Source organism: Glarea lozoyensis, assembly GCF_000409485.1.
Source record: "Glarea lozoyensis ATCC 20868 chromosome Unknown GLAREA9, whole genome shotgun sequence".
Lineage (NCBI taxonomy): Eukaryota > Fungi > Ascomycota > Leotiomycetes > Helotiales > Helotiaceae > Glarea > Glarea lozoyensis.
In genome coordinates, this window is record NW_007361004.1 from 858697 (window position 1) to 875842 (window position 17146).

General features: G+C 46.5%; 5 protein-coding genes across 5 annotated transcripts; 2 read left to right on the forward strand and 3 right to left on the reverse strand.

Annotated features, from left to right (window-relative positions):
* Window positions 1–216: 216 nt before the first annotated feature.
* Window positions 217–2102, forward strand: GLAREA_08209 (uncharacterized protein; the record flags this gene model as incomplete). The annotated part of the gene is made up of 5 exons (XM_008090254.1): window positions 217–416; window positions 472–915; window positions 964–1229; window positions 1277–1807; window positions 1858–2102. The coding sequence occupies 5 exons, from the start codon at window positions 217–219 to the stop codon at window positions 2100–2102; spliced, it is 1686 nt and encodes a 561-aa protein (XP_008088445.1).
* Window positions 2103–3092: 990 nt separating this feature from the next.
* On the reverse strand, window positions 3093–5877 carry GLAREA_08210 (uncharacterized protein; the record flags this gene model as incomplete). The annotated part of the gene is made up of 5 exons (XM_008090255.1): window positions 3093–3921; window positions 3974–4313; window positions 4365–4667; window positions 4718–5649; window positions 5705–5877. The coding sequence occupies 5 exons, from the start codon at window positions 5875–5877 to the stop codon at window positions 3093–3095; spliced, it is 2577 nt and encodes an 858-aa protein (XP_008088446.1).
* Window positions 5878–10358: 4481 nt separating this feature from the next.
* On the reverse strand, window positions 10359–12477 carry GLAREA_08211 (Family A G protein-coupled receptor-like protein; the record flags this gene model as incomplete). Its single annotated transcript, XM_008090256.1, has 3 exons — window positions 10359–11998; window positions 12049–12200; window positions 12257–12477. 3 exons carry the CDS (start codon window positions 12475–12477, stop codon window positions 10359–10361), a joined length of 2013 nt encoding a protein of 670 aa, XP_008088447.1.
* A 504-nt stretch (window positions 12478–12981) lies between these two features.
* Window positions 12982–13317, forward strand: GLAREA_08212 (uncharacterized protein; the record flags this gene model as incomplete). Its single annotated transcript, XM_008090257.1, has 1 exon — window positions 12982–13317. One exon carries the CDS (start codon window positions 12982–12984, stop codon window positions 13315–13317), a length of 336 nt encoding a protein of 111 aa, XP_008088448.1.
* Window positions 13318–16600: 3283 nt separating this feature from the next.
* Window positions 16601–17128, reverse strand: GLAREA_08213 (uncharacterized protein; the record flags this gene model as incomplete). Its single annotated transcript, XM_008090258.1, has 1 exon — window positions 16601–17128. The coding sequence occupies one exon, from the start codon at window positions 17126–17128 to the stop codon at window positions 16601–16603; it is 528 nt and encodes a 175-aa protein (XP_008088449.1).
* Between the last annotated feature and the right edge of the window lie 18 nt (window positions 17129–17146).

The window sequence follows — 17146 nt, forward strand, 5'->3', positions numbered from 1 at the left end:
GATGCCAAAGGCTAGGGCTTCAGTGCGCTGTTGAAAATGGCTTTAAGAGAATAAACAAGCGCCAGTAAGTCTCAATAATCACAGTCCTCCAAGCTCACCTAACGGGGTTTCAGAAAATCGGCCATTTTAGCACGAGAGAATCAGCTGCTTAGGGAACAGCTAAACTCTGTCTATTCTCACAGTGATCGGAGGCCCTCTACTTCTCCTAGCGATGCAATGGCTTCCCGCTCTCCCATCAGTGCCTTCAGTGGCCGCGAGGGACATGAGAGAGAACCCAGAGTCCAGTTACCATATCCAGAAATCAATCGTGAGCCAGTCCCGCCGGCGCCTGCACCACTTGATATTGGAACCACCCTTCCTCGAAGCTTAGACGACATTATGCTTGCCCAGACAGAAATAGATGAAATATTTGCGTTGTGAGTATGGCTTAGGGTATTCTGGTTCAATCTGTTGTACTAACGTGACTAATAGGTACTTTCAACATTATGCAAGACATCTTCCGTTCCTTGATTTCGCTCGTTCAGAGTCTCCAAACTCATTTTATGATCAATCACCACTGCTCTTTTGGGCAATAATAACTGCTGGGGCGCGTCGTTATCAGCGAAACCCCTCACTTCTAGGTTCTCTCGCTACCCCGTTGCTGAAACTAGGTTGGTCCTCTATGCAAATTTCCGCAGCTGTGATCCCGAATATCCAAGGCCTTCTTATACTCTCAACATGGCCATTCCCGACCAACACAACAAGTAAAGATAACACCTTTACTCTCAGCGGTATGGCTGTCAACCTCGCTTTGCAAATTGGTCTACATGTTCCGTTGCAAGGACAAGAGTACTCAAGAACTAGGGTGGACTTGAGCAGTGAAGGTCTTGCAAGAAGAGTTCAACTGTGGTCTTATTGTGTAGTTGTCCATCAAAAGTCAGATTTACACCCATTCCCTCAGCTTATCACCTAACATATGTCTAGAGCAGCATGTGGCTTAGGTTACCCCATAACTCTTCCGCTGGATCTTTTCCAAAAGAAGATCGATGTGTCAGGCTTGACCAATCTTGCGCCTCGCTCTTTAACCCTTGAGGTTCGTTTGGCGTCAATAGTCGGTCGAATCAACAGCGTTTTCTCGGAATTCAACTTTGATAATCTAGGTCAACAAGCACAGGTCGCTCCTACCATGATGCTAGACGTTTTCGAAGCTCAACTGAGTGAGATTGAATCAGACAATACGGACCTGACAGGTAAAAGCATTCAATTCTTTAACTTTTAAATCTAACACAATCGGTAGACTTGGAATGCCTCTACCTCCAAATCGCACGATTACAACTCAGAATCTACTACCTCCGCTGCCCCGAAAACGAAACCTTCCCCCTCAATCTTGCCAAACTTTACACCACCGCTACAGGCATCATAAACCTAGTCTCTACAATAGACACCCGCACCTCCAACTTCGCAACATATGTTCCCCATCATGTCTATCGCATGATGACATTGGCCGCCGCTGCCGTCTTGCGCGTTCTGAAAACCACATTATCCGAAAAACTCCAAGAACGCGAGAGCGGTAAAGCAGCATTTTTCACAGCAATAGCCCTGTTGCGAAAGATGAGTGTGTACAATAACGACATGCCAAGTCGAATGCAGGGCATCTTCTCGCAGTTATGGGAAAGCGAGCGAGCCTTTAAACCAGATGAGGGAAGCCGAGGTAGTACAGCGCTAAGAATTCAAAGCCGATTAAGTATGAGTCTATTACACGACACGATGTGGTGGTGGAGAGAAGAATTTGGCGGCGTCCAGGAAACTAAACCTAAACCTACTAAAGGTCTGTTTGTCCCTCTTTCTCGTACAGCACAGCTAACCAAAATCGTTTAGACTCCCTAAACCCACCAACTCCGTCTAAACCACCTCCAACTTCAAACCAACAGAACATACCCATCACCCCTCTCCCCCTCCTCGAAGGCACAGCTCTACCCGGACCCGCGGATATTAATCTAGATCCGAATGTTCCACTCGATAATATATTCCTGAATGATGAATCGCTGGATTTCCTGTGGGCACAGCCGGATCATGGGTTCGAGAGTATGGTGGAGCTGTTTCCGGATTCATGGCCTTTGTAGATTGTGAGGGTGAGAGAAAGAGACTGGGGGCGTAGAATGCAGGTACGTAGTCTATAGGATATGGTTATGGTCTATGAACTATGAAGTATAGGACATTGAGATGCTTAAACGGATATCAAGTTAAGTGGTGGAGCACTATAAAGATGATGATTGCAGCGCGTAAATAAGAGATAGAACTGATTTGGATATGAGTACACATCACGTCCCACACTTTCATAGATATGAACGTTCGATTTAGACGTCTATCCCTTCTAACAACTAATCTGGCCATATCAACTTTTTTTTCTGTCTATGACTGTCCTCTTACACGGAGCTTCCTTATTCTGTATAACTCAAATGAATCAACATCGCGTATGCTTACAGGGTTGATAATCAGTATGCTTATGGAGGTGATCTCTGGTAGATGGCGTAAGAAATCACGGGTGAAAATAGAGTAGATTATCTGATTGATGGTATGCCTCTACTTTCGCGTGCACGATTTTGTGACTTAGATCTCAACACGACTTGTACTGTTAAATGTGGTGGTATAGCTAGAAAAGCATTCAAGAGCACGTACCATGCTTACCTCGCATCATATTACACAACCTGAGATTCTAGATTTTTATAATATTTTTTTTCATTTTCATTTTACTTGATCAAACACATCGCCTCCCCACACCAACTACCATCCACAAAGACTAAAACCTCTGTATCCCCCCTCTTGGCCGCAAACTTTCCAGGGTATCTATCTACAAAACAAAAATTCCAAACATACAGACAGACTAAAGCAACGCTTGAAGTCAACTTTGATATCATGATATCCCATCCTATTCCATCCTCCAGAGTCCCATGATTTTCTTTCTCGCAGTTCTTGAAATGACGCCTTGCAGTACATAGGAGATATTAAAAGCGAATTTTCCAAATTAGATTAATTCCACGGAACGATGGCCTGTTGTATTATGTGCTTATCCATCTCCACGGGTATTATCGAAGGTTGAGCTTGCGATTAGACTAATAGTAAATCTTCTCTGCCCAAAGGGGTGGTCTACCCTCGGTATCCCAAACCATCTTGTTGTTCTCGTCCATGGTGCATCCGTCATCTGTGATTGGGATGACGCGGCTGGTATGAGCCATTTCTTGCGCGCTGATGCCAGCTTCGTCTCTTGGAATCCAGAGGAGTGGTGTGTCGCTGGTGACGGAAGGTGGGTAGTATGCGTTCGTGGCTGTGGCTTCTTCGTATAATTGATCGACATCGACAAGATTGTGGGGGACGAGTTGGCGGAGAGTGGCGTAATCGGAGTAGATGTGGGGAGCGAAGAATTTGGAGATGAAGTTTGGCTTCTTGGTTGGGGCGGAACTAGATGATACCTCTCCAGTCTTCTCGTTGAGGGTGCTGTCGTGTGAGTCTCCACGGACACCGTTCTCGATACCGTCGCGAAGCGATTCTTCTTCGGCTTCTAGGGACTTGGGAAGGTTGTAAAGGAGAGGGTCGAGAGCGGAGTTGAGAGACAAGTGGTAGAGTATTGTAAAAATCAAGAGGCCAACCATGCAGATCAATGGACCAGGTGTTGCTGCCAGTCCCATAAGACCAATCAAGCAGATTTCGGCAATATAAACACCTGTAAGAAGTTGTTGGAGCGCACGGGGGTATATAAGGCCCTTAGTATCAATCTGACTGTCGGTAACGAAGAGAATGTTGTAGCGGAATGCCATGTAAAACAGTGACATGCCGATGGTGGCGAAAAAGAGCACAAGAGGAGCTATACATGAGTAAGTAATACCAATGACTGCGATGTTGGTGAAGACTGGCAAGGTGCTTCCCCAAGAGATGGCGCTCAAGCTGATGATTTGTTAGTAAATTACACTGCATGGCTGTTCTCTCTTGAACTTACTTTGACCACTTTTGATACATCTTTCTGGGTGTACCAGCCAAGAATTTGTACAAAATCTTGAAGACAATGAAGCCGACGACTTGAGACAGAACGCCAGAGGCAACGGTCAAACCTTGAACAATAAAGTAATTAATGTAGAAGTTGGAAGCAACAGGCAATTTTTCGGCGAGAATCTGAGGAGCATCGCCAGGATTATCTGAAAGACGTTGGATGAGGGCAGGTGCGGACGAAGAGAGCGTCATAACAAGGAAGACTTGTACAACTTGGAAAACAAAATAGGCGTTTTGAGTGAAGAGTTCGACACGAGCGAGAGAGGGTTCTCCGGCGAGCTTGGCAACCACTGGACTTTGTTAGCATTGTCATTAAACAAAGCCTGGAATGCCACACTTACTTCTCATGATGATAGGAACAAGGGACATCAGTATTGCGAGTGCAACAGGTGGCAATAGACCAGTAACAACGCCCAGTATTTGAGTTGGAATCTTGTTCAACCAATGCAGCCATGAGTATTTACCCATCAAATAGTTGACGTTTGATATGAGACCGACAAAGGTAACAGGGATGGCCCAGAAGACAATCAGAGCAGTGATGAAGGCAAGAACGGCGATTCTTCGGATTACACGTTGAACCCATGGGATGCTTAACGACTTCCATACAATCTCTTTCGGGTTGATGCCAATATAACGCGGGGACACTAAAATATGTTAGCAGCGGAAAGTAGTTTCGAGAACAAATTGAACTTACTGTGAAGGGCTTGGTGATGAGACAGGGTCTGGAAAGCAGCTTGTGCATCTGACTGGTGCACAAACTCAATAAAGACACTTCCGCTAAGCGCAGTGTCGCCAGCCCTGTAGGCAGCTTGAGCAGCTTCTGTCTCGGGAATCAAAGTTGCTAAGCGCTCACGACACCAATCAATCGAATCGACCTTCTTTCCAATCAGGCCAAATTTCCCCAGTTTGAGGCTAGGTCTCTTTCCGATCGGAACCCAACGTGCAGCAAGCGATCCAGACTCAGCGTCTGCGCCCATGGGCTCCTCGTCAAGAGCGGCTCCATTCTTGATGGACTTCAATCGCTCTCCGTTTGCGAGCTTGATCAGTTTAACCTCAGCGGCCTCGAGCTTATAAGCGACTTTGTCACGTTCCTCCACCAAATCATCGACGATTTTGGTATCGCGACCAATCCAGACTCTGCGGACGGCACTGCCAAAGACTCTACGAAGTTTTGCCTCGTGAAGATATGACTTTGGTACCGCTGTAAACAGCACCGTTCTGGCCGAAATTCGGTTGGCATATACTGGCGAAAGGAGGAAGGCTTGGCGAAGATTGATGTAGAAAATGCTCTCCCTGGTGACGAGAAAAAGAACAAAGCCAAAAAAGATGTATGCAGCGCCCACCGGAGCGAAGTACCTATATTTTCCACCTTTCTTGTCCTTGTTGATGTTACCCATTGATAGCATGTCCAATTGCTCCCCACCAGCTCCCCCCGTGATGAAGATTGGAAAGCATATGGCGCCGCACACGATTGCACCGAAGAACATAATGACCACCGTCATGCGCAAAAACCGCAGGAAGAGGTAGGCATCGAGAGACTGGTGTTGTAGTGCATAAGTATCCGGTATCTTCCAAAACGGGCCAATCCAGTTGAAGAAGCCATTCGGTAAAGGGGTTGTTCGCTCCCTGGTTGACCCGTTAGTGGTGTGTTAGTGCAACACAGGATCATGATATAACATACTCTTCTCGCATGCCACCAAGATATGTTCTTGGAGCATACCATCTGCGCTGCGATCGTCGCAGGATCAGGAAGATGAGGATATAGACGGCGGCCACAAGGGCAGTCGGGGCCAAGGTGGCTATCAAGCCTGACAAGGAGACATTCTTCTCGTTCGTGTCGACGGAATCAGACATGATTGCGCAGTAATGCCTTCGCAATTGGCGATGAGGTTGAAGTTGATTTCGTCCCTCGATTTTGACCTTCGAGGTCGTGAGGAATGAAATGAAAGATCTCGAATGAACAACGACAGCAGTCGAGACGGGGAGGGAACAGCAAGTGTAAGTATTGTTGTCGCGCTGGGACGCACGGACGATCTCAGAAGACCCCAGGGGTCCTTTTCGCCTTTTTTTCGCGAATGGCAGGCTGGACAGGTTCTGGGCTGCAAAGCAGGAATATTCCCAAATTGATCGACCAGGTTACCCTTGGCTCTGACGTAGAGCCAACCCTGCGCAGTGAACACAGCAGAAATGGGCAGACGAAAATGAGGGGATTCGAGTGGTAAGTGAGTGGTATGATTCTGATTGAGGATTGATCGAGGAGGGACGAGAGGTGACAACAAAAACTACAGACAAACACGCCTTCCAAAATTAGATGGCAGACAAAGAGCAGCAATGGTGATGACGATGATGGTTTTGCCGCGCGAAATGGGGATGGGGATGAGGATTCTCGTTGATGTTTCACCGGTTCATGGACTATTTACTTTCGTCCAGAAGCGATTGGGAGAGCTGCCATATATATTTTCCCATGTCTCAACCAACATCAGCATCCGATCTGAGAGCACAGCAATCTTCACCACCACACTATCGAAACATACACGGCAAGGCCCGCGTGTGGATGGCTCCAATTTGACAAATCGGCACACGACAACACGGCAAACATTGGCTTCACCGCGGTGTTGCGGTTGGAGGATGCGCTTTTGGCGAGTGGCTCTGCGCTGCCAGCAACAACTGAGGAGAAACCGAATGCGCATGCTTGCATATTGATCGCTCCTCGAAATCGTCAGGTGTCGCTGTCTGGGAGGGGAGGAAACGCAAAGTGTACATGTGAAACCTACAACATTGAGGAAGCAACAACACCAACCAGCTGAAGGAATTGAGACAAGTCCAGCAGAAACGATACTTCCATTCCATGCTGCTTGTCGCTAGACGGTCTAGACCTCAAATTATGAGGAATACCGACTGCTCGACCAAACATTCAAGCTCAAAGATGCAGGAAGCTCCAGACAAAACGACGCGCGACATGGTTCCCGGGAACATTAAAGATGGCGGCGCAGAAATGCAGATACGCGATCAAAGTCCCTTTGCGCCCAGCCAGACCTTCATATGTTGCCAGCCCCTTGTTCAGCTGAGGACAATTTGATGGAACCGGCTGAAGCCAATCAACACCAAGCAAATGATCAGGGCGCAGTGCAGCATATTTCCACCCCGGCACGGGGAGACCCCTCCGAGAAGGACAAAAATATCAAAAACTGTGATTGCACATGCCAAATAACCAAGAGCCGCACTCTCTCTTCACATCAATCCCTTGACCAGCTGTCAAGAACTACTTGATGTGCAGAACGGTCGTCAAACGATGTGGATGAAGAGTTCGTCTCATTTCGACGCTATGAAAAAAGCGCTGACCTTATGGATCCTCCCGCCGAACTATTCAGCACCGGCGTTCTTTTTAGGGCAACACTAAGCGTTTGTGTCAACGACAACTCTCATTTACAGATCGTATCGAAGTCGTTTGTTTCTTTTGCACGTTGAGATTACGGAAGCACAAGTATCAGATATCCCCATGACATGGTTTAGGGAAAGACGGTTGGTTGCAGTTAAGCGCTGCAGTTTTCCGGTTGGTACCAACCAACCACTCTCTGAGTCTCTGCTCGATTAACCGCGAGACATATTCAGATCCGACGGACTGATGTATGAATGCCACTGTTGCTATTTCTAACACCTAAGCGCTTGTCATGGTCTTGTTTGCGGTTACCAAAACGACTGTCAGTAAATACTGATGCATTCGTCATAAAGTCTTAAGAAATTCTGACTCGACACATTCTCAAAGACCCTTAAGACGTTTGATCTAGTAAAGATATAAGATGTTTCGGCGGGATGATCCACTGTACAGACTAACTCAACAGTCACTGTCCTATCCCGTGAGCGTACTGTAAGGTATAAGACTCTCTTCGCTGATGCGACAAACTTGTTATAGAGTTCGACTACCGCCTTCACCTTGACCCAAGATTTCATATGTTTGCTCTCTACCAATGGCAAGATCATCATTCTTTACTTTTCAGCTGATATCAGGCCTCAACTGAACTCTAAAGCTACCTTTTATTACGCACCTGTCATCCATCTCAACTCTCTTTCTCGCTTTTTGCCTCTTCATCACAATTTGTTTCCGCGGAGACTCGAGTTCATGCATCCAAGCAACGTTAATTATCACACTTTTTCCTCTGCTTTTTCTAAAGTCTCAGAGGTACCATAGAGTTTCTACGTTCGAGATGATTGCCCATTATCAGCACCTTTACATGCTCGTCTATCAAATCAATCGCGTGAGAGGGCCGGTTCAAGGATTGACATTTTATACTATCGAGCCTTTGAAAATCAAATCTGTAAATTGAGGAGATGAGCAAGAAAAATTCATTATTCAGTTGTCATCCCACGCAGATGAGTAACTTGTATTATAGATTCTAAATTGAGGGTTCAAGTGGCAGGAGCCTTTACAAGAAGGAGCAAAGGTGATTGAATGGAGTGCTTGCAAGTGCTAATCCAAGATGATTTAGAAGCTGGAGTAAGTGATCGAGTTGAATGGCACAAAATTCAAGCACAGCTAAGTTTATTTCGACGGCTCCTTTTTATACCAAGTCACTATTTCTGGCATCAACGCTGCTTAAATCAAAACTCCGATCATCTCTCCTTTCTCCTACACCGTTCCGGAAGATCTTTACCACCATGCAGCAACCAAGTACTCTATATATCTCACACGCAATCCTCATAACTGTCATCTCCTACTTAAATCCAACACAACGCAGTGTGAACATGTACCGAGAAGTTAGCAACTCAATGTTGCCTCACATCACGAGATATACAAGTGGCAATCGATACCATAATGCCCTTGCAAGATACGTACTCCCATCCTAATCTCAAGACTGAATCTTGATCATAAACCCAAACTTCTCTCAAAAATTTATCTTATATCCTAAATCGACTTTGTATCGAAATCTCGGTTGTCGTATATCGGTATATTCGATGGGACAAGGACACTTGTAATGTTAAATTTCTAGTGTATAAAGGACTACTCAACCTACTTAAGACTAATCATAATTGGTCTGAGTAGAGTGGGGTAGACTATGAGTGGTCAATAATTATCTTGAGTGGAGTGTGAGTAGTACTCCCTACTCTACTCTACTCTACTCATTTAATACACTATATATCTCAAAGACAGCTACCATATAAATCTCTCCTCTCACGATCTATTTCAACCCCCTCATCCTCCATCCACGGAATTCCGCAATCCAACCCTCCATTCTCAACCCTCAACATAGTTCTCAACATCATTTTTTCATCTCCCACATCTTCTTCAACAGCACAACACCCTCCATCCTCATCCAACTCATATCAAAGCTTGAAGTCCAAACGACTTTTCACAACACGACGATTCCCCCTCATCTTTTCACCGACAGGTAAAAGGAAGTACCATAACAAATCCACCCACCCCTTCAACCTCCCGTCCCATCAAATAGCCACCCATCAAAACGACCTCAAAACAAAATACACACAGACTAACCCGCACCGACGAACGGACAGACCCCCGGAATTCGGGTAGGAGATATAGTAGCGCGGAACCAAATCATCTACAGCAGATGTCAAAAAATATCTTTAGATGTAAGGTAGTACCAAGTAGTTATTTAACCTATTTTGTGTCTAGTCATCTATAATATCTAGTCTTGTAGTTGGATTGCACGTATTACTACCCTAGTACCAACGTTGTCTGGACTATCTCACATCTCCTCCGTCTTCTGCATCCACATATCGATCGATCCTATATACGAATCCTAGGACTAACACTCACGCAACTGCAGCTATCCCATATTGCTATTGCAAAGAACCACAGTGGACCACAATACACGCCTTAGAAGAGAACTGCTTGCACCCCGAGCCAACCATATCCATTACTCAATGTCTCTCCAAGTACAATATGAAACCTCGATATATATATCAAATTATTAACATTCCAAGCATAGAAGACTTTCTGTCCGAGGGAACACGAATGTTAGATCAGTTCCATTTAACAAAATGAGCTTATGGGAGTGGTAAGTCTCTAAATATGTTTTTTCATGGAAGTGATTACAACGACCTCCCAATATATACACTGCAAACGCCCATTTCGAACTTCATCTACCTATCTACATTCCACCACTCTCATCCTTCGAAACGCTCCATACCACTCCTCCCAAAACCCAGAAAACGCCCAGAACATAATGCAATCCGGGTCCGTAGACACGTCGGATCCCCCGTAAACCCACAAAATGCCTTCCCAGCCTAAACATGTACAAAAAGAAACGCCCAATCCATGCACGCTAAAGACAATACCAGTCCCATCATGCAATCCCAATTCCTTATGCCATGGTTTATGATACATTTCCACCCTCTCGAAACGTCACGGTCCTAAAATTCGGAGACAGTCCACCAGAAGCAGTTGTGCCAGACGAACCAGATGTGGTTTTCTCAACCGATCCCGCGACCTCTTCACTCGATGTCTCGGACCCTTGACACGGTGAACCTTCAATCGGATTCGACTCTTCGATGACCGGACTCATTCCGCCCATATCTACAGATCCATCAAGTCCTGGTCGATCCCACCAATGACTTCCACCTCTTTGAGATATCGAAGGATGAGCGGTTGCTTCTGGTCGCTGGATAACGGTCGCTCCACCCCTCCTTTCCGCTAACTCTTCGTCTCTCCTGTGATACGCATCTCGTGCCTCGCGGCTCATTTCCTGTCTCGTCTTGCCCGGTCCATGCGAGTTTGTTCGGCCGTCCGAAGGCTTCCATTCTGAGGCTAAACCAAAACTTCCCCAAAAAGTACCGTCGTGACCAGGCATATGTTTCCAGGGCTTCTCCCGGGTAGAAAATAGCCAGCAATCGATCGCGGCCTGGGAGCATACAAATACGGTTGTGACACATACTAAACCAAAAGGCGGGTCTGTAGCGAATCGATCACTATATTGGAGGACATGAGATATGAAAGGTACCACCCACATCCCCATGTATACCAGCGGGTAGATGAATAAAAATCGAAGCTGGCGTCGAATTTTGTTTCGGGTGCGGTCCATTTCGACATCTGCCAGATTTTGTCCCCGAGAATTGACAAGCTGAAGTTGCGATATCGGGGTAGGAACATCACTGACACCATCCGGTCCACGACGAAGCGCACTCATCATACCAACAACGGACGGTTGGCCGCTAACATCTGGAGAAAACCGACGAGCGAAAAATTCCTTCCAGGATGTGTGCGATCGTAAGGGGGTTTGATTTGCCGAATCTAGAGACATGTTGTCGCGTAAAGATCGAGGTATAGTATTCTCAACGCTAGATTCGGGAACGGGCGCAACCTGTGGGGAAGGAGGTTCTGTACCACTATCAGGCGTTGTCGATGGTGCTGATCCATCCACCGGTGTACTCTTCGCTACAAAGCTCTGCCACATGAACCGATGAGAAGCGCTTCCCCTTCTTAATCCGGTATCCGAAAATGTGTAAGAGTCCATCGTGGTATTCAAATCTCTCGTCGGCGCTTCATTCATTGACACCTGCCTAGAAACAGGTATCAAACCATGACAGGCGAGTGTTGGAGTTGGAGGTAAAGTGTGTCTCTTCACCGGTTTTCTCCCTGCCTCAGCAGAATCCACAGAATCGGGATTGTTCGCGTCTGGACGTTCGCTTGAGTTTGTGAAACCATGGAATTTGTATCGCACGTAGAAATATATCGATGCATATATGAAAAGGATGACGATGAAAATAATGTATCGGGGTATCCAGCTGAGCGCTAATCTGTACCAAAAAGGGCGAACGGGAAGATAACAGTACGTTCCCTCTACTACATACGAATCATGGTCGTTGATAAAGGCTAGACTTGCCATCAGCAGTGGGAAGAAGAGCCAGCAGAAATATGCGATGTATCTGTAGGGGTAAAGACCGCCCTCGCCGCCCTTGGCTTTGGGTTTGAATATGTAGAGGGCTGTGTGGATGGCGATTTGGAGGATGGCAAAATCTGTGTCACCGTAAGAAAATGTTTACATATAGTTCATCGCTTCTACCCACCTGACGCTTCGATTCCAACCGAAAGGAAGAACCCATTGACCTGGCAGAAGCGCGAATCACTCATGACCGGCCCTTGGGAAAATACCACAATTGGATATATCATAAACCAAAGCGCTTTGAACATATCACTCTGTATTAGTAGCATGATGAGGCTATTCAAAAGTTAGTATGGTTGATGCGCACAGCTGCGCGAGGTGCATGGACGTACTCATGACGAAAGGTTCTGCGCATTTTGACAAACCAGTAGAATGCAATGACCGACGACGCAACGCTGATTGCTGAAAAAGTCAAGGCAAGAACCTGCAGTGTATTTCGTTGCTCGGAAGTAGGTGTGGATGCATTGCCGCTGGTGTTTCTACCGAGATCGCGTATTTCCATCTCCATTCGAGGATATACATGATCGAGGAAGGACGGAGAGTGAGGAGCCATGTTGGGAAAGGAGCCCGACCAGCACGGCCGAATGTCGTTTCCAACCGGGCACGTATCGAGTTTGTGGTTTATTCTAGGTGTTTGCGTCGCACCTTCCCATCTTCACTATTTTCTTGACATCGGCCATCGACGACAACTTAGAAAATCAAAATGTTGATTTGCGATTGTTGGGCGTGGATTGCAAGAAACGGGAGTTTTTTTAGATGCACAGTCGACCGCTTGAAATGCCCGTTTTCCCCGGATTCTCACTTCCTTCAAAATGTTATAACGCAAGAGTGTGCGTTGTTGTCGGCGTTAATCGCGGATGGGTTGCGGCGGTGTAGTGACGGAAAATCTTGTACTTCGTCAGGTGGGTGAAACAACGAGAGACATGCGCTGGCAATCGCTGGTCTACGATTGGGATGGGCGCAGCAAACCGCGCAAAGCGAAGAGTATGAACAATGTTGAAGGATAAAAAAGAAAGACGGGGGAGGAGGAGGAAGAAGAAGAAGGAAGGGAGCAAAGATGACGGGCGGACGGTTGTTGGTTCCTTACGTTGACGACTCCCCGACTACCACTTTACCAGTCCACTACGACAGCAATGTCGCATGCCCCAGGTGCTCCGTATCGGCAGCGGCAGTAGGAGGTATTGAGTGGGTGCCGATCAGTCGAAAATTTCGGCCACACCAGGAACACGAGACGAGCAGCCAGAGAAACGCCGTTGATGACGGCAGACAAGACTCTTCATATGGAGCAACACCTGCAAGAACAAGCTCTCCCTCCTCTCTTAATTCTCCACGGAGAGAAAACATGGATGGTGCGAGGAGTGTTGGACTGGCGGGTCTTTACCAACCTCGCTAACGCTGGAAGTGCCAGTCCGCCATGAGGGTGACAAGTGGCTTGTCTCTGTCATGAAATCCAACGATAGGACTCGATGGCTTGCCGCCAGCGTGATGTAGTCCATTCAACAACTTTTGTTTGTGCACAGAAGGAGCACGACTGTGCCTTTAAATGGCATGATCTTGCGCTGGTCGACGAGAGCTTACCACACCAATGTACCGTTGGTACGTTCCTAGGTGAGTAGCAGGTGGAGAAGTTTGTTTCCATGAGGAAGCAAGCGACACACCCACACTATCATGATTCATGTAGTGTTGTAGGTACGGGGTACTTCCTCAACTGATTTTTCTGTCACTTACGGGCCGCAAGCTACGTCTACGTCTCCGGTAGGGGGCACCTCGCTTAGCCATCGTCCGCTGGGGGTAAAATCCCGGCAGTGCGGGTGTCGCTGGTCGCTGGACGCTCGTCGCTCAGAGCCGTCAGAAGAGCAACGATCACTTCGCAAGAAGGTCACCATTTGGGGCAGCCGAGCAGCCTGTAATGTAATGGGTGACAGCTTGCATTCTGCTCTGCTTTGCGTACCAGCAAGACCTCATGCTCAAGGTCACTCGCTCTGCTGATTCCGCCCACTGCACAACGGGTGATGGAAACACAGCTGACTGTTTGCAACATATTCAACCCGCCGGGACTGGTTCATGATGCATGAGGCACATCGGGGAGAAAAAGCCAACAAGATCAAAATGAGCTCCGTGCTTCCCCATCTTTCGATCCCTGGTACGTGCCAGGGAGCCGTCAAGTTGGCACGGTTCACGTTCTGATCACAGTCGGTGTCTTTTGTACCTATACTTTTGATGCCGCCACGACCATCTTGATGATTATTGTCCCAGACTCCTGGGATCGAGAACAGCCCTACACATATCCTATTTCTCTTGAAGAAGAATTCATCAAATGATAACTTCCTCACATGCAAAACATCCCCCAATAGGAAACCATCACGCCGCTTACTCGGCCAGTCCGGTTCAATAAATCTCCTGGCGGTACTGTGCTTCCACATCTCCAGCGACAGGATACTTCATGCGAGCATCCGCCCAACGGACAAGAGGCATTACAGACACATGTACTGACCGACAATTCGCTCCCCAAAATCAAGGCGTAAAAATGGTGATGCGGTTCCCCCGCGCGAACCCCCAAACTTCGGTAGGCACCGAGATCGGGCTGGAAAATATATCTCATTCGAGGGACGGGTGACATTCTGGTGTTTTTGTTTTTGCGATGCAATGCAATGGGATGGATGTGATGAAAAGAAAATGGTCTGTAATGCCGGATTTTTTGCGCTCATGTCTGAGAAGGGTGGTCGATATCTCACGTATTAAGGTATGACTATACTATTTTACACAATACCTGCTCCCTCATATATTCCGAGTCGCTTTGCACTCATCATATCAGATATGTCCTGTTACTCGTAGGTCCACCCACAGTAAACCTCCTCGCAACCCCTCCCTTGACGAGGCACCTTGATAGTGCAATAATGAGAACATGACTTTCTGGCACTCCTTATCTGACAGGTATATTTGGCCTTTGCAATAGCGGTAATAGTGTATCTTTACTTGAAAGGTAAGAGCGAATATAGCTCTTGATGTAAAACAGCGTTATCCTATCGATTTGAGGTATTCTATCAGAATTGCAACACACTGGTGAGATACTTGTCAGATATTACCGGGTTTTGCCCTCACTGCACAGAAATAGACTGGAAAGAGCTAGGTAATTATACAAGAAATAATCAACAGATAGGCTGCTATCTCAGAAGTTAATCGAGAAGTCGTATATTATCATTGTCGAGGTATCACATTCATCACAAGCTACAAGATCCAACTATTTCAATCATCGTGTGCCGCTAACCTCGCTGCGAACAACATAATTCGCAGGAACCCGTCGACGTATTATCAAAATTTTCAACTTAGGGGTCAGGAAGTTTTAAATAGAGTGGTTGTCGGGAAATAGTAGACGAAACATGCGATATATCCTCAATTGTTCGACTGCCACACCCTCCCCTCCTTGTTCTCGCACTCTCCTCCCTCAAATTCTTCCTTCATATCCAAAACGCACCACTCTTATTCAGCTGAGCTTCAGTGTCATCGACATCGCATTTAAACAGATATTAGGGTTTACCCGTAGGGACTGGCATTTGATATTGAGACGGGCAAAATGCCACCGGTGGTGTTATCAACTTTTTACTGGTTCGGGAACGTGAAATATTTGAGCCGCTTTCCTTTTTCAGATAAGGAGCTTGATATATCAAGAATAATTTATAGTTCACGTATAAGGTTCCTTGGAATATCTTCTGAATTGGACCGCGGTCAGACTTGTTACTTGAAATACTTACTTTGGATAACTGAGATCTGACATATGACATACCACCACAAATAGACCATAACCACATATATAAAATATGTACGTACCCTTCAAATCCATCACCTCTCAACTGTGTCGAATAAAGTCGAGAAAAGATATTCCTCCTTGTCTCAATATCCCCATGTCTAGAATGTGTGAAACTGGCGTAAATGGCGGATTACACGATATCTGCTTTTTATGACAACATCTTGAGCGATGAAACGTTGTTTTACTTTAGCGGTCTAGACCTCTGGTGCCGTATTTTCGTGTTTTTAGGGTATTTGGAATTGTGAATGTGCGCACGCTGGATTGAGAAAGTTGAGGTTACGGCTTGTGACTTTAGTTGAATATCAATTGAAGCAGCAATGTTGAGCAACTCGCTAAAGAGCATCACCAAAACTCAGATGAGTGGCCTTGAGTCGTTGTCTAGTTTTCAGAATTCAGATTCACATTTTTGGCCTAGGTCTTGCTTTCGCTCCTGCGAGATGCACAAGACTTGAGATCATGATGTGGAATTTTGAAATAGATGAGGTTATCGTTTGCGACTCTACTTGAATCTGGAATTGTGTAGGCTTGATACACTTAATACTGCTGAAGATCTCTTATCAAACGTATTCTAAAAAGCCAGATAAGTGGTCTTGTGGTGTTTTTCAGGTCCTGAAAGTCGTGGCTCAGAGGTATCAAGAGTCGGGTCTCTCACGAATATTTATTAGTCCGTCGAATTAACTGGAAAGTTGAAGTCCTCTGCTGGTATATAACTCTGGTAAGCCATATATGAAACATATACAAAAGTTCAAATTAACATCTCGGATATGGAGTATCGTTATAAGATGCTGAATTTCAAGTTCGTTTGATTTGTAACATTTTCATGAACTTTATATTCTAATCATGGTATCACCGCTAGTAAAGCAACGCATCATTTCATTGCTTCTCGCAAAAGAGGAGCAACCTGCTTCCTACTATTCTCCGTCCTCTCCTGCACCCAGCAGCGTCTCCATCTCACATCATCCTCACCGTCGCCATCCCACTTCCCCCCCTCATATGCCTTCAACCCCAACTTCTCCCCCGCCTCCTCCTCAAACCTCCTCCCCGCCTTCTCACCCCCCTCACTCAACGCCCACAAAAACAATTCCCTCTTAAAAACCCCCTCCTCATCACTAAACGTAGTCATAACCCCCATTAAACCCACCCCCTTCTTGCCACCTCCCAGATCCCTCTCCTCCGCCCACTTCTTCACTCCTCCCAAAAACTCCTCATCACCTCCCACCTTCTCAACCAAATACCCCAACGGCTTAACCACCGCCGCCAAACCCAAAACCATACCCCCCTCACTCCACTGCTTAAAATCCTTCCTCAAAACCTCCTCCAAGCTCAACCCATCCAAATCCCCCTTCCCCTCCCTAACCTCTTTCACTAGTTCCTCCCTAATCCCATGCGTCACCATCCCCTCCCAAAACTCCAC